We start from the raw sequence: 24999 nt of genomic DNA on the forward strand, positions 1-24999 counted from the left end.
AAAAATAATGTTTTAGGATTAATAAATACCTTCATTCCTTATTTTATAGGTGATAAAACACAGTTAAGTAAACCAACTTGCTCTTGTCACAAAGTTACTTAGTGGCAGAGCCAAGGCTAAAATTTTTTGTTCTGAATTTTTGTCCTAGTCCCTACTGTATTATAGGATTCATGGTTTCCTATTTTTATACGTGTTAATTCATTGTTACGTTGAACTCAGATATTTTTACATAAAAGTATATATTGTAATTCTCCCTTTTCCAGACCTTTGGTGTACTAGTTTCCCCAAACAATACCTGTTACAAGATTTTTGAACTCTTCAGAAATATTCTTTGCATATAGCCCTGGCTGGGTGGCTCAGTTGGTTGGAGTGTCGTCTGGTACACAAAAAGTTTGCAGGTTGAATCCCTGGTCAGGGCCACGAATGGGAGGCAACAGATCGATGTTTCTCTCTCACATTTCTCTCTTTCTCTCCTCACCCCCCCCAAAAAAAAATCAATAAACATGCCCTCTGGTGAGGATTTAAAACAATAATCTTTGCACATAGCAAAAGATTAGCATGTGCGTGCTCGTGTGCACATGTGAGCACACACCCCCCACTTTTGTTTATGCGGGTAGTAGTGTCCTGCAGTTTTGCACCTTGTTTTTATCACTCGAAGGTGTCTTGGAGATTGTTTTACATCACTACATAAAAGAGTAGTTTTTTTTTACTTTTACTTTTTTGTTATGGATATTTTCAAATTCATTTTTTAAAAACTGTATAGTACTGTATTTTTCAGACTATAAGACACACTCCCCCCCAAATTTGGGAGGGAAATGGGGGATGTGTCTTATAGTCCGAATGTAGCATACCTGGGTGGGGGGAAGGGGGCCAAGTGGTAGCAGAGCGGGGTTTTTTTGCTATTTTCCTCCTCTAAAACCTAGGTGTGTCTTATGGTCTGGTGTATCTTATGGTCCGAAAAATACAGTACCTCCTTTATGGATATCATAATTTATTTGGTTCATCTGTTAATGATGGACATTTAGGTTTGTTTCTAGATTTTTGCCATTTGCAAAGAATGTTCAGTAAATATTCTTGTGCATGTGTCTGCATACACTGGTAATTTTTAACTTGAATTACTGAAAGTGGAATTGCTTAGTCATAGGATATGTGCATTTTTAATTTTGGTGGATACTGTATAAAATTGTCTCCCAAGCTATGCTTTAACCAAAAATGTGGAAGTGTCTTATTTCTCCACTCCTTTGCCAACATATTATATTATTGGTTTTTGTAAATCTTTGCTACTCTGGAAAGTGAAAACCATCTCTCATAATTTTAATTTGCATTTCTTTTTAACTGTCAACAATTGAGCATCTTTTCCAAAATCCATTGAGTTCTAATGTATCAAATTTCTGATTAGGAGTAATTTGATCTAGCTTACCAGTTGAAGCATAAAAGATTACACATTGGCCTGGCACGTGGTCTTGTAGAACCTAAGGGCAAAATTCAGCAGGACCTCAGAGAAGCCTGGAACGGGCTACTGAAAAACCATCAGAAACCAATCTGTGGCCTTTCTGTCCTCTTGCCCTGTCCACGTTATTCTGACTGAACATGGCCACTCATGGGTTTTAGGTTTCTCTATACAAGTACAATCACTCAGAGAGACAGTCTCTCCCTCTCTTGTGGAGAGCTAATCTCTGTTTAAGCCAGACAATATTCTCTGGACAGGTAGCCTATGGCCTTGGAAGCAGGATCGTGTAGCAAAAATGTGATGACTGAAAGTCTAGTCACATATTAGGTTGAGTGGAAGACCCAGTAGCTATTAATAGTGAAGTGTGATACTTTTCCTTTGTTCTTTCTTAACTTGGGGAAAAGAGGAGGAGAGTAATTTATTTTAAATGGAGCAACTTTAGAGAATGAGATAACCAAAAAATATCACCCATATTCCTATTTCCAAAAGGTAACACTGTAACATTTGGCTTCGTTCTTCCCTTTTATTCTCTCTGAATATGTTATTACTACTATTTATTTTTACAGTTATAATCCATTTCATAGTCTGCTTTTAGCATTCAATATGTAGTCAAAATATTTCTGTGACGTGAAATCTACAGTACACTGTAATCATTCCCCCACATTGGAGCTCTTCATGATTTCCTTACCATTAAGTGAGATGAACATTTTTGTGACTATTTAAGCCCATCTGTGATTAGTTCCTAATAAGTTCTTAGATATATGCTGATTTTTTAAAGTAAACATTTTGATTCTTTTGATCAGTACAACCATTTCTTTTCCCATTTCAAATGGAAGGTCTGTGTCCTCACCAAGTTTAGGAAGCTGTACGGTTTCTGACCGGGATAACCTGTAAGGAGTCATTTATATTGGGGAATTGACCATGGTGTAGTGATTCCTCTAGGCTCAAACTTTTTTTTTTTTTTGATACATAAGAATAGATCAAACTACTAAGGACAGATTTAAAATTTACTTTGAGAGACAAGTCATTTACCTTCTAGCCTATATATACAGGGTGGGACAAAAGTAGGTTTACAGTTGTGAGTATGCAAAAGTTTATTCTTATATTATTATTTATTAATTATTATATTATTTCCCATGTGAACAACTGTAAATCTACTTTTTATCCACCTTGTATTTATTTGCAATAAAAAATGGAACTGTCAAACAGACTAGATATGTTAAGGCAACCCATTCAGCATATTCTGTTACTATAGGCAAGTCACCACATGGGAAGCCAAGGTTTTCCAAAGGCTGTTTGGCAAGCATGGAATTCAAGGGAAGTTAGATCTTTAGAAGAGGAATCCTCGGGCCTAGGATGGCCTGAGGAAGTCTCATCCCCCATAAAAATATTCTTGCCAAAGAACCAATAATGTTCGAGTTAGCTAAGATTAAGATCCTCTTTTCCTTAGGCCAGCAATTTTCAAGCGGTGTGCCACAAGAATTTTTAAAACATGCAGTACCCGTTTAGCCAGGGGCACCGATGTCTTTACATTGTCAACAAGTGACAACAGCCAACACAACAATAGCTATCCTATGTGAATGAATCAAAATTATACCTTTTTTTGGTCAGATCAGGAAAAATACACTTTTTGGTGTGCTGCAAAATTTTAGTAATGAATATGTGCCATGAGATGAAGAAGGTTGGAAATTGCTGCCTTGGACAGTAAATTGAATGGGCACAGGAAATGTTTGCCTCTGGTTATTATTTACTTTCACTCATTCATTCATTTACCTTATTACTTCTAGGGCTGACCAATCCCCTCTTTTGATACATAGTTTTTTTTTAAGATAAATTAATACATTGTATTTAGTAACTGTCATGTCCTACAGTTTTTAGAGCCATTTAGTCTCTTTAGGGCTTGAAGTCTGTCATCTCTTTTCATCTATTATTTTTGGTTTGAAGCTTTGGTTTTCAGGTATTTTTGAGTCCTGGAATGTTTGGTAGGCTATATCACTAACAACTCTCCCTTCACCCTTCCAACTTCCCACTATATGGAAACAGACTACCTTTCCTATTGTGTTTTTTAAATATATTCAGTTACTCTTCCCATGAGCCAGGATCACCTTCCTACCGCTTTTTGTTGATGAAAGTTAGTTTGGCAATTCACCTATTTCTGGTGTATTTGGCATGACTTATCTGTGGGTTTGTTATTTTGTCCAGTAAGTCCTTTATTTTACCTTTTGAGATTTCTAACTGAACCTGGTAATTAATACACATTTTGTTGTTTTGTTTTAGAACATCCTGTGGATTTATAATTACTTTACCTTTCATATAAATCAAAGAATGTGAACTTTTAATTTGACCTTTTTTAAATTTATGATAAAGGATGATGATTTTTTAAAAAATATTTACCATTATAAAAAAAGGATAATTTGGTTGGCATACTTTCCTAAGAATAAAGAGTGAGAATTAGTATTAAAGCAACAAATATTTATTATTTTGTCATAGCAGAAAATCAATTTCACTTGAAAGGATCAGTAAAATAAAGTAACATCCATGCTAAATACAGATTTATGAATATCCAGAATTTTATTAATCCGCTACTATCATTTTGACTGTCTTTTTGTTCTAGTTGCCAATATCAGCTGGAGTAACTTATTTTCTTTAGGGCAATCAGTGCAGCCTAAGTATTTTTCCAAGATCAATAAATAAATATAACTTTTATTGGGTTAACAGTCTCTAATGAGAAGACCAGACTTGTCTCTAATTAAGTTAAAAGCCGCTTGGCTGTGAGTAGGACCTTTAGTACAGGTAAAACTGCTAACGGTTTGCTGATCTTTTCAGATAAATACAAATTCCAGTAGACACTGAAACAACTCCATGTTTAGTAGGGACTAAATGTTTTAGCCATTAGCTTTTTGTGCTGTTTTCTCATTCCAAGGTACAAAAACAAGATAATATATATTTATTGGGCTAAGAAGTCTTGAAAAAGACAAGCGAATTCAAGCAAAAGGAAAATAGTAAAACAAGTCAAATGTTATGAGGAAAGTATAAAACAAAATTCTATAATATATCATAATTACATTGATTTTACATTAAAACAATTATAAGTGATTGAACCCCAGTGATAGTATTTACCAATTTTTTTTTCGGTCAGTCAATAAATAAGATTTTAGGGAATATCACAGGGATTTCTCCTAGAGATATTTTAAGTATGATTTTAGGAAATGATACTTTTATGAAAAGAAGGATGAGTCAGTAGTTACACTACTAAGTGGTGCTGTCCTCTTTTTCATTTGGAATTATTTGGAAAATAGTAGATATTATTGATATTTGAGTCCTTCTAATAATGTTTTACTATATATTAGGTTAGAGTTATATAATTTGCCAGGTTCCTGAAAGTAATTTTTATTGTATCTGTGAACAAAAATTATTTTCTCTACAATATTATATTTCTGATTTTATAATCGAAAAAGTATGCCTGACATGGAATAAACGAATGATTTAGTTAGTTGAGTAGAACATAACAGCTCTATTAAAGGGACATACCAATATTGCTGAGTTTCGTTTTTCCCCGTGTACTTGTGAAACATCACACTGACTAAAACTACATATCAGTGTTCTGTTTCCCCTCCACATTTAAGTAAGCGAAGAGAGATTGTTAGCCTTGTTCTTCGTGAGACTTTACCTTGCTTTATTTTTAACATTCTTTGTTAAAAACTTTGTAAACATTTTTAGTGACTACCCAACATTTTGAGTTGGATTACCTAAATTTACTTAACTTTAAAAAATTATTTAAAAAATAGTTTCTATACATATACAGTTACGCATTGCTTAACAACAGGGATATATTCTGAGAAATGCTTCTTTAGGTGATTGCATAGTTGTGCAAACATCTGCACAAACGTGGGGGCCGTAGCCCGCTGCGCACCTAGGCTGTCTGGCTAGCCTATTGCTCCCAGGCTATAAGCCTCCGCAGCGTGTCACTGTACAAAACAGTGTGAGGTGCAATCAAACACACGAGAAAACGGTGCAGTCAAGGCACACAGTAAACATACTATGACACTGCCGCTGGTGTGCATACTGTTCTACAGCAAAAACTTTTTCTTTCTCTGCCCCTCTCTCTCTCCCTCCCTCTCCCTCCACTTCCTTCTCTCCCTCTCTCTCCCTCTCCCCCTCCCCTCCCTCCCTTCCTCCCTCTAAAAATAATTTCTTTTTAATTTACAAAAAATTATTACCAGAATTCCAATTGAGTTAGATAGGATCTTTGGACTGCTTAACAATTTTTAAGGCAAAATTCGAAGGAAAAAATACTCAGGAATTTACTGTGGAAAAAAATGATATCACTAAATCCCTTGTTAAATGCTCTCAAAATAGGGATTGGTAGCTTATATTATTTGACACATGCATTAGAGAATAAATGGTTTATTATATATTGTTCCATTTTCTTTATGATAATAGTATTGTTTTTAGGGTCTTAAACAATCTTGAATATACTTTAATTTACTATTTATTCATTCTTATAATAATTATTTTAGGTCGACTGGCTATTCAGAGGTGATAGTGGTCGTTGGAGGCTGTGAGCGAGTTGGAGGTTTTAACCTTCCCTACACCGAGTGCTATGATCCCGTGACAGGAGAATGGAAGTCTTTGGCTAAGCTTCCAGAATTTACCAAATCAGAGTACGCAGTCTGTGCTCTAAGGAATGACATTCTTGTTTCAGGTAAATAAAGAATTATTTTAGTAGCTACTTTTAATTTGAACAAAGCTTGTCTGTTTTAAATGATAACAGCATCTCAAAAGAGAACAGTGAAATTGGATATGCCCTCTTTAGGCAGATCAATTCATACAACAAATAAAACCAAGGGTGACTTTTTGCTATAACTTCAGTATCTATGGTCTAAAATCTCTTAATCAGTTAAGTAACTGTACCAGCTTTGCAGATTACTTTGTTTCTATACGTTGAACAATATGACAGCACATACTTTATTTTGTACAATGGTATGCTTTTAAAAAATGGGTGATTAAAAAAATACTTTAAAAATAATTCTGTTGTTCTGGTGCTTCTGATGACTGACTCCTAAATTAACACTCTATATACATTTATAAAATTCATAGTCTACATTTTACTTTTTGAGGCCTGTAATCACTATTTCTCAAGATAACAATTGGCAAAGTTTAAATGTATTCTGTAGAACTATTTCCCTTAAGCTTTAAGAGGGTCTTTGTTTCATTGATTATGCTGAATTCTCAAATTCTTGGACTGAGTAAACAAATCCCATGTTTTAATTATCTATGCATTGGGGGTAGCTCCCTTGGTGATGTTTGCATATATTATTTATTGCATGTGCGTTGTTCTGCATTTAAAGGTGGAAGAATCAATGGCCGCGATGTCTGGATTTATAATTCCCAGTTAAATATTTGGATCAGAGTTGCTTCTCTCAATAAAGGCAGATGGCGTCACAAAATGGCTGTCCTCCTTGGTAAAGTAAGAGAAACCACTTTTTATTACTGTTGCTGGTACATTTCCAAAATAAATACCACAGCTGAGTCCTCCATTTCACTCACCCTCTGGGTATTTTGGACTCAAATTGTACTTCCTTCCATTTCTAACCTCAGTAGATAAACTAAAGATATAAACAATTTGACACTGTACTTTTGAATGGATATTTTGTTCTCCCAATTTGGAAATCGTGGCAGTACAGCACATTTCTCTTTTCATGCACCATTGGAGTCTAAATGACTAAGAAGCATTGGAAAATAAAGGCGTTACATCGAGTACAAAAACAGGCCGATGTCTAATCCAAGCAGTCTTTTTCCTTTTACTGACTAGGCCGTCAGACAGAGGTATATTTATCTGGAGTGATGTTATTTTATCTTTTTTTATTCGTACAAGTAGGGACAAAACAAATTTAAAATAAGTGTTAAGATAAACTCACCATATTTTAAAGAAAACTTGTTACTGACTGCAGCTAATAAATATTATAAAAATATATAATTTGGTTCTGAACCATTTGCTGTTTCAGGAACTTGAGAATCACTTGTGGACTAGTAGTTTCCAAACTTTTGAAAAGCAACTACACCTTTCTTTTTAAAGTTAAATCTAATATAAAAATCCATTCCATAAAACACATAAAAAAATACAGCAGTCATACCAAGAGCTAACTTGGGTTCTTGAGCTTTTCCCTGCTTCCATCCCTGTCGGCTCCTCTAAAGCCACCTCAAGTTAATGAACAGTCTAAGTAGAAGCAGCGTACTTGCTTGCACATGCATTTTGGGCGGGTCCCTTAGTGCCCCTTTCTAAAAAGATTGCTGCCTCTTAAGCCCTCCTGTGTAGATATTTTAGAACTACCAATGGGAAAACAGCACTGCTCCAATCTGAAACAGTAGTGGTGCCAGAACCTCCCACTCAGCCTCCCATCATCCTTGCCTCTCCATCCGCACAGAGGCTTCTTGAAATGTCTCTAGCGTAGAATACTAGAGCTTCTCGAAGAACAGGGGGAGGCTACTGTAATTCCTCAGGATATTGATCTAGTGTGCTGCTGCGGTCGACAAGGTCAATGAAATAATGAGGACCTTGAGATAGATATAATGGAAATAAAATATTAATAGAATATTTTCTAAAACCACTGATTTGGCAGTACCTACTATATTAAATATAGTTTTGGTAGCTATGCCTCAAGAATGACAAAATATTACTAAAAAGGGATGGCTAAAATAAGGAATTGGAAAGAGATGAGGTCTGACTGAAAATATTATAATTATTTAGTCTGGACATATAAAGGTGATGAAAATGATTATGTCTCAAATACTATATATGGATTGGTGAGCACAAATTTATTTGACAAATACTAATATACCTGACTTGTAGGTACCCAAAACGTCGAATCACTGAGGCAAGACATAAAAGGAATCTTTCCTACCTTACATAGCAAGTACTCGATCCATGGAAACCGTTATCTTAAAAATTACAATATAGGGTGGATTCAAACCTATAATATTATTTAAATTTATCAAAATTCTCTCTATAAAAGAACACTAGGATGGTTTAGAATATAGAATCTTAGCACAGGAAGGAACCTTAGAGAATACTTACTGTAACTTTTCGATTCATAATGAAACTGAATCCAGAGAGGTCAAGTCACTGCCCAAGGTTGTACAGAAAGGGATAAAGCAGGGGCAAAGCTCAGATTTTACTAAGATAGAGGACTTTTATCTTGATGCTCACTGCATTTTTTTTTAATTTAATTTTATTTATTTTTAGACAGAGGGGAAGGGAGGAAAAAAGAAAGGGAGAGAAACATCAATGTGTGGTTGCCTCTTGTGCGCCCTCTACTGGTGACCTGGCCTGCATGTGCCTGGCCCAGGCACGTGCCCTGAATGGGAATCGAACCAGAGACCCTTTGCAGGCCTGGCACTCAATCCACTGAGCCACACCAGCCAGGGCCATATATTTTTAATTAATGCATGTAGGGGAAATTAAGACTGAGTCTCACACAGGATAGGTAAATGCCCAAGGTCTTACATTGCCGGTGTCCTATGAGACTTCAAAGTCTATGTCCTGATTACTCCATTGTACTGCAGTTTCCAAATCCCTTCTAACTACACAACCTTGAGTAAGTCCCTTAACCTTTCTGAGCAGCATGGTGTTAGGAAAACAAACGCACCAACAGATCATTTTAACCTGATGTGAGAAAAGCAAGATAGGAATGGCATTGGCTGCTGTGGAAATTTGGAGGAACATAGAAGGACAAATTATGGACAGACTTTGAAAAACAACATAAAACATTTGGCCTTTTCCCTTAGGCATTTATTGTTGAACCATTAAAAGGAGTTGATGAGGTGTTTTAGTAAAATTAATCTGTGGTTTAGAAAGGAGATTAATTGAGCGATGAGAAATGACATGGACCCTGACGGAGGATAATGGCAATGGGAAACGAAAGGAAGGGACAGATGGTAGCGATACTGTGAAAGAAGACTTAGTAGGTCTTAATAGTTAGTTAGATGTGGAGGGAAGAGTCGTTGATGACTGCCCTTTGGAATAACTGTGGACTTCAATCCTTTCCCTTATTCTGCTTCCCAGCCCAGCCCATTTGTGTGAGTGATCTCAGAACTGTGCCAAGCCGACCTTGGGACAAAGAGAACACATTGCTCCCTTCCCCTCTCAGCCCGGTGCTGCCCTTACTCCCCTTCTGTGCATATGATTAAGGAGGTTTTTTTTAATACAAATGAGAACTGTGATCATTCAACTGGACAGCTCCTTTAGTTAAAAGTGTCTTGTATGTTTTGTGATGTTTAATGGACTATTCTGCATATAGATCATTTAATAAATGGCTCATAAAGATATTAGTGTGCCCTATCTTCCTCATATTTGTGAAAAGAAAATGTATGTGAAAGTCCTATGACGTATATGGTGTGGAGTTCATTATGTGCCAGGTACTTTTCTAGGCACGTGTGGAGACTACAATGAAGAATAAGATAGGCACTGCCTCCAAAGATCTCCGTCTAGTAATCCGTATCTAATATTTTAGTTTTGTGGCTTTATTACATTATTATAATGTAATATTTTCATCATTCATGAGTGTGAGCATTCACGCTAAATCATGTAATTCTCAGCTCAAGCAGTATCATCATCCCTAAGGAGGTGAAGACTGGTCTTGAGGGAGTAAAGAAATGCATAGTTTCATATATAAAGCACAGTTACACAGTACAGTACATAAACAAATACACAAGTATCTGTGGTATTAAAATTTCATGAGAGGGGGCTGTTATGAAAAAAATGTCTAAGAATTCTCCTTGGTGGTGGTAAGAGGGTGATAATCTTTTAAAAGTTTCAGAAGCTGAGCTATTGCAGTTACAGTTATCAAGAGCTCTTTAAAGGGGACAGATCACTTAATTCTCTAACCAACTAGTTCAAAATTTAGGCTTCTGATAATTAAGATTTTTTCTGTGTATTTTATAAATAGGTGTATGTTGTTGGAGGCTATGATGGGCAGAACAGACTAAGCAGCGTAGAATGTTATGATTCCTTTTCAAATCGATGGACTGAAGTTGCTCCCCTTAAGGAAGCAGTGAGTTCTCCTGCTGTGACTAGCTGTGTAGGCAAACTGTTTGTGATTGGTGGAGGACCTGATGATAATACCTGTTCTGATAAGGTAAGCCACATTCTTTTACAGAAATTACCAATGATATATACAAGAAGAGAAATACAGAAGGCTTATCAAGGAGGTGCGAGGTCCCTTAGTGTGAAGGGCCTTTTCAAAATTGGTACTTCATACTTCCTTTTAACCCGAGGATATGTATCTAACAATCTGCCCTAAAAAGCATGATCCTGTGTTTTTGAAATGAAACTAATCTCAATGTTGAGATCTTTTTTTGTTGACATAATAACTTTATTTATTTATTTGCTTTTTTTTTTTTTTGCTTTTTTTACTGTTCAAGTACAGTTGTCTCCATTTTCTTGCCACCACTTTTCCCCGCCTCACCCACCCCCACCTCCCAACCTCAATCCTACCCACCTTTGGCTTTGTCCATGTGTCCTTTGTACAGGTTCCGTGACGACCCTTCCCCTTCGTTCCCTGTTATCACCCTCCCCAAGATCTTGTACTAAATAAACTGTTTTAAACCTTTTACTGCTATAGTCAACAGAATTGAAAATTTATTCACACAAAACACAGTTAGGAAGTGAATTAGCAAAGGGTATAAGACACAGTAACTAATTGTACCGCTCTCAACTAGGTCATTTTCTGCGTACTTTAAAAGTGTTTTTTTAGAACAAAGGCAAAGAAAGGAACTTCTGTAAGGTAGATAGAGAATGGCTCAAAGTTGCTGCATTCTATTGAACTCCTAGGACAAAAGCTCTTATGCCACCCTGACATCTCGTAAATACCATGCTTATTCTAGAAACAAGTATCTAATGCCGAATTGGTTTAGCAATAGGTAACTAAAATGTGTCAATTAATTTTTTTCTAAATTAACTTTACACAGTGTGGTCGAAACTTATATATTTAAAGTTTATTAATTCAGAATTTGTGCTAATTCAAAGCATACTGAAGTTTACTTGTGTTCTTTGGAAGAAATGACTCTAAACGTGTAAAGAAGGCATATTCAGATTAAAGCATAGTTATGCTATATAACACAATTCTTTAAAACTCTAAGCCAGGGGTGTCCAACCTGCAGCTGGGGGTGCCGCATGCAGCCCAGGATGGCTGTGAATGCGGCCCAACACAAAATCGTCAGTTTACTTAAAACATTATGAGATTTTTTTTTGCGTGATTGTGTGTCACAATGTATTTAATGAGTGGCCCAAGACAACTCCTCTTCTTCCAATGTGGCCCAGAGGTGCCAAAAGGTCGGACACCCCTGCAACGACTGTTCATTTTAATGGGTATAAGTAAAGCAAACTTGGTAGCCATTTTTCCTGGAAGCAGTTTGTGTTTGTTACTTTATTCTGCTTGATAATAATAAATTTGCCTTTCTTTCAAGGATTTCAAAATTCAGACAATTCATTGTGAAGCTAACCTCCTTTAATTCTGTGAATTAATGGGATTTGACTTTTAATCATGTTTCTATATATTGGTAGACTTTTTATTAAGCAAATTTACATTTTTGTTTAGAAATTTTTATTAAATATTTCTATATATGTTATTAGGTTCAATCTTATGATCCAGAAACCAACTCTTGGCTACTTCGTGCAGCTATTCCAATTGCTAAGAGGTGTATAACAGCTGTCTCCTTAAACAACCTGATATATGTTGCTGGTGGACTGACCAAGGCAATATACTGTTACGATCCAGTTGAAGATTACTGGATGCATGTACAGAATACATTCAGCCGTCAGGTAATAGCATAAAACACTCCAAAAGAAAAATGAATCTAGGAGGGACCAAGTACATGACCATTGTGGATATACTGTAATTCCACTATTAAAATACTTGGAGTATGCCTGCACTATTTCATAATTTTTTTAAAACTCCACATAAATCATGTTACATACCTGTTTTGAATTCCTTCCAAGGAATTGTTCTATTGAAAAAAACTTTTTATCATCCCTTGATGAAGTAGCTATGGCACTTGAGCTGTTGATTTTTTTTTCTCCTTGACCTTTCTCAGAATCCTGCTCTAGTCCTTATCTCTCTCTCTTGCATATTTCAAAAGATATGAAATGCTCCCAAACTGGCTTTTGCTTTCTGTAGTGAGAGGCTAGTTTGTTGTTTATTTGTCATAAAAGAAAGTGGCCGAGCTGTGCTCAGGTCTTCATCCACACACTCTAGCCTGCATCTTCCTACTCCCTCTCCACCCGCTGCTTCTAAATAAAGGCCTTCCGGAAAAGGCCTTTTGATTCATGGCCCTGCTCTTCTTTCTTCTACCACCAAAATGTGTGATGGTTCTGATGCCGGAAATGTGACTCTACCTATACCATTCTAGAGATCTCGTACCCAAAAGTCATGAATAATAATCTCCCAGTCTCATTCATATTCTCTTATTTTTTCAACCCACTCCTTTAATACAGGTTTTCCTTGAGCCTCTTTCCCCTGCCTTCCTCACAGTTTATGTTCTGCCCCCAAATGATCTCAGGACTGATGACTTCGAGTCTTTATTAAATCCTCTCTCCTGTGCTCCAGACTCAAATTTTCAGCTGCTTATTTGTGTATTCTCCCACAAGCCTACTTTTTCTGTTACCAAATAACCTAGTGAATCGAAAAACTCTCTTCCTCCCTTACACTCAAAATAATTCTGACACCAGATATGTGGATTTTTCCCATACCAATTACTTTTTCACAGTCTGGGTTTCTTACAATTCAATTCAGTTCTGACACTATCTACCTGGAGTTACTGTTAGATTCCACAAGTGAAGGGTCTCAGTACCACTAGAGACCCTTCAATGCCAATCACAAGTTCCAGGTTGTCCTGGGTATTTCTGACCTACTAGCTATAAATTAAGGTTTCCCAAATCTCCTCCTTGGGTTTGGTAATTTGCTTGAACAGCTCACAGAACTGGGGCAACACTTGTTTATGTTTCCTGGTTCATTATGTATAAGGGATGTTATAAACTGTAAAGGATAGAGATGAACAGCCAGATGGAGAGGTATATACAGTAAGGTCCGGGAGGGTCCCAAGCTCAGGAGTGTCTGTCCTTATTCCCGTGAGGCACACCACCCTCCCAGCACACAGATGTGTTCGACAACCCGAAAGCTCTGCAAATCCCACTCGTTGAGGATCACGTTGGCACGATCAGTTATCAACTCAAAGGGGGTGGGCCTGAAAATTCCAAGCTACTAATCATGACTTTGTCTTTCTGGTGGCCAGCCCCCATCCAGGAGCCCACCAAGAGTCACCTCATTAGAACAAAAGATGCTCCTATCACCCAGGAAATTCCAAGGAGTTAAGAACCTCTGGTCAGAAACTGGGGGCAGAGACAACTATATATTTCCTATCATTTCACAATTAGAAACTTAATTTCTTAGATTTTCCTCACTTTTATGTTGAATCAATCTAGACTATCAGTTATATGTCCTCAGAGTTTCTCCTTTTCCTTTCCATTCCTATTGTTCTTGCTTTTGTTCAAATTCTTAACAGTTCTTACCTAAACTAAAACAAAAATAATCTAGCATTTCTTTCTCTAATGTCTTGCCTTTCTAACCCATTTTGCCACCAGTTATTTTCCAACAAATGTAGTTATCTCTCCTCTGATCAGAAACCCACTGAATAAAATTCAAAGTTTTTCCAGTTCTAGGCCTTCTGTTGGCTGACCTCTGCTTGTCTTTTCAGCTTCACTATCTGCAACTCTACCCCAATTGTGTTAGTACTTGTTACTTGCGTTGACTGTATAGATCTTATGTGTTCCTGCCTTGGTTCATACCGTGTCCCCCTGCCCCTCATGCCTTTTCTGCCTTCTCTGCTTGTAATTCTACTTATCTTTCAGACCACTTCATAGATAAAACAAAGTGAGGTTATTCTATTCAGAATTGATCTCTCTTTTTTTTCCTGATCTGTCATTCCATTTCTGTCTCTCGTATGGCAGTCATATATTCCCTTATGGGTATAAATGTTTATTTCTATACTGAAATTAGTCTTTTTGAGAATATTGTTTTTTCTAACTCATCTCTTATGCATGTGGCATTTATCAATGCTTAGTAAATATTTATTAAATAAGTAAACAAATGAGAGACTAAAGCAACAGAGGGATCTAACTGTAAGACAATCTTACCATGAGACACATAAGAGATATAGACTGTAAAGACAATCGGTAGGGTTCAAGCATAACACAATTTTTCTAAAGTCGTTGACATTGATGTGTAGTCTCCAGTCGGTGATGTAATCAGAGTAACATTGCCTCAACTGGTAAAGAGACATAATAAGATCTTCAGATTCATGGTACAGAGGGAATATAATCTTCTACCCCTCTTACATCACATTTACTTATATCACAAGTAAAATGAATCACATTTCTGTAGTTCAGTGGCTTCCCTTGGAAAGGACAGTCCAACTCTGTAGAGGTAAGGTTATGTCCCACAACATAAGAACTCGAATTATGATTACATTCACCCGTGTAACAAGTGTTTACACTTATTTCTAAATTTAATCAAAGCTATTTTTATTGGCTTATTATGGTGAATATTTTAATATTTTTTTAAGATTTTGTTTCATTTTTAGAGAGAGAGAGAGAGAGAGAGACATCATGTGTGAGAGAAAAATGAATTGGTTGCCTCTGGCATGCCCCCAGCTGGGAACTTGGCCCGCAACCCAGGCCTGTGCCCTGACCATGCAGAACCCGCACCCTTTCAGTTCGCAGGCCGGTGCTTAATCCACTGAGCCACACCAGCCAGGGCTCCAGTGAAAAATGTAAAATACAACACATCTTCACTAAGAATTACTGTGCCTTTAGGACTCTACTGTATAAAACAATAACAGACCTTAGGAAGATAATTGCCAGCATCTAGCATAATGCAGAGCATACAGTGCTTATGTTCTTAACTAAATGACTGAGAAAAAATAACAACAGGATACACGTGACACATTTTCTCCTAATTAAACAATGAATAACATTGAATTCTGAAATTTCAGGGGAAAAAACAGATCAGAAATATATTAAATTATTATAACAAAGACAAATCATCTGAGTTCAAGTCTAGTATTCTATATATTGTTTGCTTCAATAGACTGTATATATATATAGTCTATTGAAGCAAACAATACTGAGATTTCTGGGATTATATTTTCTCCCTGGTCCATTCTTACTACTAGTATTTCTGAGTACACCTATGTACTCATTATTGACAGGCAAATTTTGACCCTTCTCCGTGTTTGCCCACCCTTTTAATGCTCATCAATGAAAAAGGATAAACCAGCTAATTTTATGGTAGACAGTTATTTGAGCCCAAGGCTACATTTTCTTTTATGCTTAAAATCCTGAATAACAACAAAAGAGCTGAGAAAATGAGCTCTTTTTTTTTTTTTGGCAGTCTGAATGGGTGGAGCCTTTTTCTCTGTCTCTCACCAAATCAGTGATGACTTTTTTTAGTATCTTTCTTTGGTAGACCAGGTATTTAAAGTGTTGTTAAAATTTAAAATAATAAATGAAAAGAAATCTGATTTTTTTCTTTATTGTTGGCATTTAAGTTTAAGCATTATAAAAATAATAATTAAGGAGAGGGTTGTGAGTTTTTCCCAGCAATATTAGGATTGTGCTTCATTTTAGTCTTAAAAACTACCTTCATGTATTGATAAGTTATTTTCCATACTAGCTACAATTACTTGTATAATTCTCATAGAGTAAAATAAACTCTATACCTGGTATACGTAATTTTTTATATGAAAGAGTAACTGTCTCAAGGTTGCTTGCTTCATTTAGTTCTGAGCATTATTATCTGAAATGAGGTTAATAATAAGACCCTGTAACTATGCAGTGTGAAAGCGTCATCAAAGTGACTGTTAGTTAATAGTGTGGGGTAGTGTGTACTTGAAAACTAGGGATGTTGTTTTTTATTGCACTGAGAATTTTTAGACTTTGTAGAAAGACCTCAGTTGTAATTTAGATGAAAAAAACATCTTTACAATTATAGTTTGGTACATATTAGTACAATTGATGGGTTAAGTATTCTGGATAAAAGTTCGTCATTCACTAATGATAATCAGCCAAGTCATTCTGGGTATATATGAACTCTAATAGGCATTTTTAAACTCCCTAATTCCTTTAGACCTGCCAAGATACTATCCTGTTATGTAAGTCCACCAAATTTCATATTTTTCTACAAGAGTGAAATTCATGTATTCACAACAGGTCTGGTCAAGTGAAAAGATGTTTGTTGCTCTCATTGGTAGAATCCACCTCATGGTTGGTTGTATGGACGCAGGATACTAATACGCAACAGCTATCTCAGTTAAAGTAAAACATAAATAGAAGACTACTCGGCCTGGAGCATAGTCAGTTCCATGCGATAGGGAGATAATTTTAGTGTGATGTCTTTGTTTAAAGAATCACTCTCATCCTTGCAAGAATATTTGTTTTATATAGTAATTATATTACTGTCAGAGAGGAGCACAATTTAGCTAAGAATCCCATTATGTGGAAAGTTAACTATAAAATGTTATTTGGGGAATTTCTATGTCCCAGCCAAGGCCTTTAATAACAGTGCTTTCTTAGTTTAATTATAATTCTTTCTGTCATTCATTTAACTTGTGGGTAATTCCATATAATGAATAATGTTCTGAATCCTTGGTCATATTACAGCCACTTTCTATAATAAAGGACCTTCCTGTAATAAGAGAAGAAAGCCAAGCTTTTCAAAGATGGGTTTTTTTTTCTGTTATCATTAAGTTAAAACCCTTCTTTCATATACCACCCGCCCTTCACTCCCACACAACTTGGCCCCGATTACTAACATATATTCTATCTTAACACTCACTTCGCCCATGCAAAATCATCACTCACACATGAGCAGGGGTTAGGCAAAACGGAGCTTATTTCATGTCTCCTTTCATTGACTATGTTAAAGCATGTCTTATTTTACTTTTCAGCTTGCTACCAGATCTCTTTACCTTCAGCAGTTAACTTTTTTTATGTTTTTGGTAAAACAGGAAAACTGTGGTATGTCTGTGTGCAATGGTAAAATATATATCCTGGGTGGAAGACGGGAAAACGGAGAAGCCACGGACACTATTCTCTGCTATGACCCTGCGACGAGCATCATCACGGGGGTGGCTGCGATGCCCAGGCCAGTGTCCTATCATGGCTGTGTGACTATCCATAGATACAATGAGAAGTGCTTTAAGCTCTAAAGCCAGGATACTTCACCCAAGAAGCCACACCAATCCAAAATGAGATGATTTAAAAGCTCCGGAGTAGGAACTTGGCATATCTCCTTTGTGTCATATGCACAAAAAGTAAAAATAATACTTGGGGTGCCTTTCTCCCCAAAATATCAATCTTTCAAACTGTAATAAATCCTTTCCTGTTATTGGAAAACAAAAAAGGTTTTGGTTGTTATTGAAGGTAATAGTGGTATTGCTTGGGCTTTAAATTTAATGTACCTTTGTAAATATCCGTGAGAAACCTATGTGGAATAGGAAAGAATGTCTGTCTGTATACCTTTTAGGGATTTGTGAATGGTCTCTTCATTTATGTATGTGTATCTGCAAGACTGTATATTCCTTATTTTGTCATATGTGCCTATAGAAAAGTTCACGACTTAAGGCTTCATTTAGGTTGAATCACATAATGCTTAGAATGTGTTCTAAGAAGGAAAAATCAGTTTTAAAAATCTTTGTCACTAAAACTATATCCAAACTGATTAACTTTATTGAAAGGTTTTTTTTCTGGAATTGATAAAAATGCGATGACAGCAATTTGAGTAAATACCAAATTATTACTTCATTCTTAGAATTCCTGCATTGCGTTAAACATTTTTGAGAAGAGGCTGGGAAGGAGGTAGAAAAGCAGATGCCGATAAAATAACAGGTTAATTCCTAAGAAAAAAATTATTTAAGATTCTTTGCAGGGAAAATGACTCACTGTGGCTCTCGAAGTATTTGCATGTCATCTCTAAATCCTCTGAGGAAGTTCCTTTTCGTGAACCTGGGCTACGGAGTTGAAATCCATTTTGCAATATTATCTTGTGAAAAACAGGGACAGATTTTCTCCCTAGCCCAGGAGGGTTTGACCTCATTACTATGGTGCTTTGGGTGAGGACCTCTTCCCTGGTTATCCAACTTTCATGTGAACGGCTAGAAATCCTGAGAGTCTCTACTGTCAAGTTGCCTTTACAGGATAAACCAGGGACCAACTAGCTCAATGGGTCCATTTCTCTTCTAAAAGTAACTGTCTGAATGAAGTAACAGCAGTAGTTGCAGTCTTCTAAGAGAAATCTCTCGTTCGGTACCATCGATCAACATTCTCAAGCTTCTGTACCACAAACTGCCTTTGTCTAGATTTTTCAACTCCAGTTTATAGAGCTTACTAGTTCTCAGACATGAATTTAAAGATTTTTTTTCTTCAGCAAATGGAGTAGCAGGACCTGCAGCACAAGTGACTGTTATTTCTGGGTGGACCTAATACAATTTACAACATTTTAGGGCTATTCCAGGTAGCCTGCTATACATTTCAACTTCCCAGGCACTATTGACATCTCACATTATAATTAACATACTCCTTGTCATAGGAGAGATGATGCAAATATGTGACTATAGTGTCATCACAGATCTGTTGAAATCAAGATAGTAATCAGAAACTTAACATGGATTAACTTTTTAACCCCAGAATGATAAAAGATTTCAAATAAACTATACGGCATCAGCTGGCATCTTTAGCTGGAATACTTAGTTGGAATCTGAATTCTGAGGAAAAATTTTAAAATGTACAAATTTGTAGGGCATTTTTACTTTTCAAATCATAATTTTTAATGATATATACCTTTTTGTAATAATTATCAGAGCAATTCTGAAAACAATTTTCTGTCGCTTTAGTTGAAAGACCACTATATGTATGACTAGGATACTTGTATTAATTTTTAAGAAGACATCTACTCTTGCATTATACCTTTTGTGTAGGACCTATTTAGTTTAGAAATTCTTTTCAGTAAATGAGACAATGTATGAGAAAAGTGTAAATGCTGAGGATTATACAAATGATACTTGTTACTTTGTTTATTTGTGTAAGATCACGCCCATTCATAAGTACAGACATTTCACGTAAAAAATATTTTCTCAAGGTAACTTATATTCTAGTAGTTTTGTCTATTGTAAAAGTATATTAAATATTGTATTTTGTCGTTCATTTACTTTTAATATCCACATGTTCATTGTAGTAATTTGAAATGAAATTCAAGAGAACAGAATTTGTTTAAACATAGCCCTCATACCAATATTGTTTAATTTTTTTCTCTACATAATTTAAAAATTAAGTTGGCCAACAAGAACTTAGCTTGAATACTAGGAAATTAAAGAACTATTTTTAAAGTCACACACATGACATTTTAATTTCCTTTCATTATTTATCTTCCTTTACTCATTTTTGGTAAATAATGATGTCGTCATTGATAAAATAAAAAAGAATGTTAGGATACAAGTAGTATTAAAAGGGTTATATCAGCCAACTTGATGTCAGATTATATTCAGACTGTCAGCACACAGTGGCCAGGTTTTTCGCTTGATAGGTCGTGCTCGGCAGCCTTCGGGTTAGTGTGCATGAGTGTGCTCGTGTGTGGATGGAGGGAGGCAGTATGCTCGTGCACTCACCTGTACACAGACACCCAGAATTGTATCTGCTTGTAATCAGAAAAAAAGCACGTGAGTTAAAAATTAATTCACCTTATTAAGTTCAATTTCAGAAGATTTTGTATTTGGGCATTTCTAGAATACTTTTTTACATTTGAAAGTACATGATGAGTATTAGTCTGATGACTTGCATACAGTCAGAATCTGTATCATATGTACGGTCTTACAAGGTCGGAAAACAAATTAGAGGTGGAGATGCATTCGCTAAACCCACTCAGTGGGAAAGGGACTAGAAGGGTTGTTTTGTGGATCAACAGAAAAGTAGTTTCTTCTTTCATGAACTTTAACCCTTCTCCGTGTGTTCTTGTATGTGAGTGAACTATTGAGCGGCCTAATTTTCACCAATGAAAACCTTCCTCTTCTACTCTGACCTCCCCCTGGCTTCACTGCAGAGGTCCGAAATGGTAGCCTGTTGGATTTTAAATAACCATTTTTTTTTCCCCAGGTGACTGAAATATAGGTATTTACTCCATTTAAAGCAGGTGTTAAGAAAAATGATGTAAATACTCAGGGAGGGTATTAAGTTATCATTTTGCTTATTCGGGGGGGGGGGGGCGGTTAAAGTGTCATGACTTAGTAACCTTCAGTTCATGATTTTAGAGTAAATTTAATTGGTAAAGAGACTTCACACATGGCAGTGGTTGAACATTCATTCTTTTATATTTAGGAAGATGAAAATGTTTTGTGGACTGATACATTTTCTCTTAGTGAATATGAATTGTTTATGTATCTCTACTGTCTAATACCCTTTTTGAAACTCAGGAAAGACAAAGGTTAAGTTATACTACTTTTGTCAATATGCAAACCAGGTGTGTTTTGTTTTCTTCCTGTTGTCTGGATATGGCAATAGATTTTTTTCAATTGCTGTGAGAACCCATACACGAAAAGGGAGGGGTTGAATTGTTTGTGTGTGCCTGTTGTGTCTTGAGATTTCAATGTGGAAAAGACATCCACTCCAGACTGTATTTTCAGAGAGGAAAGATTGCTATTTATGTGGTGCCAAGTGATAAGATAATGTCTGTTAAAGGCTTCCTATGGACTGCCTTTATTTTAGTAAACTCAAGACACCAGTTAACCTCAACATAATTTTGGCCTTATTAGAATTTGTTGTGTGTTACATTGAAAAACAGGTTTACATCACCTCACTCCATTATTCGTTTTAGTTAAATATATTCACTATAACATGTAACCAGAATGAGGCAATTTGGTTGACCTTTAAGGCAGTAGGTTTGACCAGCTAGCTATACCCATCATCATATCTAATGCTAGACACCAGAAACCACTTGAGCCAGAAGTGTTCGTGGATAATCCCAGAGACATTTTTAACATACTTCAAACATTTAAATGTTTTTTATGAATGTTTTACATTTGTGTGATTGACTATTAAATTTACTTAGTGCTAGAGATCATCATAAATAGTTTTTTAAATAGCAGTTGTCATAACTTATTTTATATATTGCCCCAAAGAAAAGAGTTTTAATTGTTTTAAAAAGAACGGCATCTGAATTTGTGCCTTACGTTCTCTAGTGCTATTTCAACTTTTTTCAGTCTAAATAAAGCTTACCTTAGAAAAGTTTCATAATTTGTTTCCTTTCCAGTAAATAAACATCTTAAATTTTTTTTTCATTTCAGTCCTTAAATTTTTTAATTGGCATCAGCTGTGTGGTTGCTTGGCTGAATGAGAATGTTAAGAAATGTTGTTGGACTTTGGAGTTTTATTATTGTATTTTTTGTGGGATTTTTTTGTTGGGATTATTTTTTTTTGGTTTTTGGTGCTTTTTAAGATACTCAGAAAAACATCCATCTTACATTGATTAAAAAGCCCTAGTAAACATCACTTGCATTATCTACACTTAATGTCAAAAAAGTAAATCGATTTTTGTGCCATTATGTACTATTTTTTTCTCTACAGACTTTTTCAATTAACTTTCTTGGAAAAGTCCCTACTCTTCCTTTTCCCATCACCGCTCCCATGGTTTCTTTATTTAAATTTTTGTCGAAAGTTTCTGGAGCTGAGACAACACAATTACAGAGTTGAACAGAAGTGTAATATGCTTTAGATTCTAAAGTTTAGATTCTAAAGTTTAGAACTTTTACACAGACCTATGGCAGCCAAATGTCATTGCCTTCAATTAGAGCGTCTAGAGTCTTCACAGTGGGAAGGGGGAAAAAGGCTTTGTATTTTTTTGTTCTCAATTCAGTTGTAGCACATTAATACTTACATGTTTTGTTTAAATATACTTTGTGCATAGCATTTTTTAAAGTTGTATCTAATAAAATGTCTTTTAACCATTATTACTTGACTTATGGTTGTATTAAATTTTGTTTACCAAAGATTTGTTGTTCCATTTTACTCTAAATATATCCAAGTGGTTGTGGGGAAAAGGGAGGGGGGAAAACACATATTAATACATATTAATATATGTGAGCCCTGGCTGGTATGGCTCAGTGGACTGAGCACCGGCCTGAGGACTGAAAGCTCGCTGGTTCAGTTTCTGGTCAGGGCACAGGCCTGGGTGGTAGTCTGGGCCCCCAGCTGGGGGTGTGCGAGAGGCAACTGATGTTTCTCTCTCTCCCTTTTTCCCTCCACCTCTCTCTACAAATAAGTTTTTTAAAAATAATATATGTGTGTATTTACTGGTATGTTCATAAAGTAACTAGGAGAATAGCTTATATTGGAAAACCACAAACAGTGGGTAAAGAGTAGAAGCCTCTTGTACTTTAAATTTTCTCTTTAAAAAAATTACCTATGCTTTTATATGAATATGGGGACGATGGGCTATACTTGCCTTCTGCTTCTCTACTATTTTTTAACTATTAAAGACAGATAATCAAAAGGGTTGGTGTCCTACTAATTTTGTTGAGGTCTTTTTACATTTTTTATAATGTTTGATGCCTTTAGGAGACCTTGCTGGCTGCAGAGAAATTGCCCCTCTCAAAACTTATTAATTTTTAGAGACAGTAAATAACTTGTCAGTGAGCCCATCTTTCACATATAAATCAACCAATCCCTTCTCCATACCTCCCAACCACCTCCTTTAACTCACACGCCAAGCCATTTTTCCCCTGCCTTAAATCATCCTGGGGCCTGGTACCAGACAACTAAGAATAGTCCCTGTGCCCCGAGACCCACCAAAATTATTCGCACCAGTCAATACTGAGCTATTTACCCGGCCCTGCCTTGACTTTCCCATGGAAACTCCAATAAAACCCTCTGGCCTGTGCTTTCCCTTCATTTCTTTCCGGCTCCTGACTAACACTGGTACTTCCCCTGAGCCCTGCCTGTGTGCCGTGCCGCTGGTTTCTAGATCTGTAAGAGACTTGTCTCAATGGCACTGACTTCTTCATGTCACTCAATTGATTACACACACGCCATGAATACTGGCCAAGATGGAGGCACCTCACCTCCTAAAACAACTACAGAAAAAATTACAACTAAGCTACAAAATAATTATCACCCAGAGTTGTCAGGAAATCAAGCTGTATGGAAGTCCAACAACCAAGGATTTAAAGAAGCCATATTCAAAGGAAAAAAGAAAAAGCCACATTCATCCAGATGGGTAGGAGATGTGGAGAGGTGAAGAGGCATAGCAGAGTGGTGCAGAGCGGTGCAGAGATGCAGAATAGCTGGTCCCACATCATGTGTGGTGGATAAAAATGGGGAGGGATACCTCAGGAGGGAGGGATACCTCAGGAGTGAGGGATCCCAGCCCCAGACAGACCAGACCAGACCACCCAGCCCAGGGTTCCATTGCCAGGAAGGTAAGTCCCCATAACTTCTGGCTGTAAGAATCAGTGGGGGTTGGGGTGGTGGAAAAAACTGCAGGATTCTTCAGAGGCTCCTCTTAAGGGGCCCACAATGTACATAGGACTTTAACTCCTTCTGGGATTCAGCATCAGGAAAACAGCTGGAGGGGAACCGGTGGCATACAGGGAGAAATTGAAGTGAATGACATCAGGGAGAGTGCTGGGAAACAGTTTCCTCCTGGGCAAAGCTCCGGAGGCCAGGCAGCGGCACTGCCTCCTCTCCAAGCCCTCCCCCACACAGTACCACAGAGCCATAACACGGGTTACCCTGCCCTGGCGATTACCTAAGGCTCCACCCCATACAACTTACAGGTGCACTTTTCTACAATAGGCCACGCTATTAAGACGGAGTCAAAGCAGCTCTACCTACTACACAGAAACAAACACAGGGAGGCTGCCAAATTGAGGAGACAAAGAAATATGGCCCAAATGAAAGAACAGAACAAAACTCCAGAAAAAGAACTAAACAAAACGGAGATAAGCAACCTATCAGATGCAGAGTCCAAAACATTGGTCATTAGGATGCTCAAGGAACTCATTGGGTAATTCAACAGCATAAAAAAGACTCTGGCAGAAACAAAGGTTACATTAAGTGAAATAAAGAAAAATCTACAGGAAACCAACAGTGGAGTGGATGAAGCCAAGAATCAAGTCAACGATTTGGAACACAAGGAAGAAAAAAGCACTCAATCAGAACAGCAAGAAGAAAAAAGAATTCAAAAAAAAGAGAGAGAGAGAGAGTACTCACCACCCCCTGGAGTACTCCATAGTCTTCTCTTTTGTTCTCAGCAGTTACCAGTAATCTTGCCTTCTCCTTCAAAAACTTACAGGATATAAGGTAGAATGTCTCTCAACATCTTGCCCCCCCACCACCACCATGCTTACTTCCTGACGTCTCTCCATGATTTAGGTGTCCCTTCTCCATCTAAACTCTGAATGCCCCTTACCTGGCATCTTAGGGACTTCCCCTCTATCTCCCTCTCCCA

At 36.7% G+C, this 24999-nt stretch overlaps 1 protein-coding gene across 2 annotated transcripts in view; it reads left to right on the top strand.

Moving 5' to 3' along the window:
* KLHL24 (kelch like family member 24) overlaps nucleotides 1–22501 on the top strand; it is a 40300-nt gene extending 17799 nt beyond the window's left edge. For both annotated transcript variants that reach the window (XM_053918132.2, XM_053918133.2), the window contains exons 4-8: nucleotides 5971–6155; nucleotides 6802–6920; nucleotides 10399–10587; nucleotides 12084–12272; nucleotides 17513–22501. In XM_053918132.2, coding sequence (XP_053774107.1) covers nucleotides 5971–6155; nucleotides 6802–6920; nucleotides 10399–10587; nucleotides 12084–12272; nucleotides 17513–17713 — 883 coding nt within the window. In that variant the 3' untranslated portion in view covers nucleotides 17714–22501. The remainder of the gene's footprint in view (nucleotides 1–5970; nucleotides 6156–6801; nucleotides 6921–10398; nucleotides 10588–12083; nucleotides 12273–17512) is intronic.
* The last annotated feature ends 2498 nt before the right edge of the window (nucleotides 22502–24999 follow it).

The sequence above is a fragment of the Desmodus rotundus genome, chromosome 2 (genome assembly GCF_022682495.2).
Source record: "Desmodus rotundus isolate HL8 chromosome 2, HLdesRot8A.1, whole genome shotgun sequence".
NCBI lineage: Eukaryota > Metazoa > Chordata > Mammalia > Chiroptera > Phyllostomidae > Desmodus > Desmodus rotundus.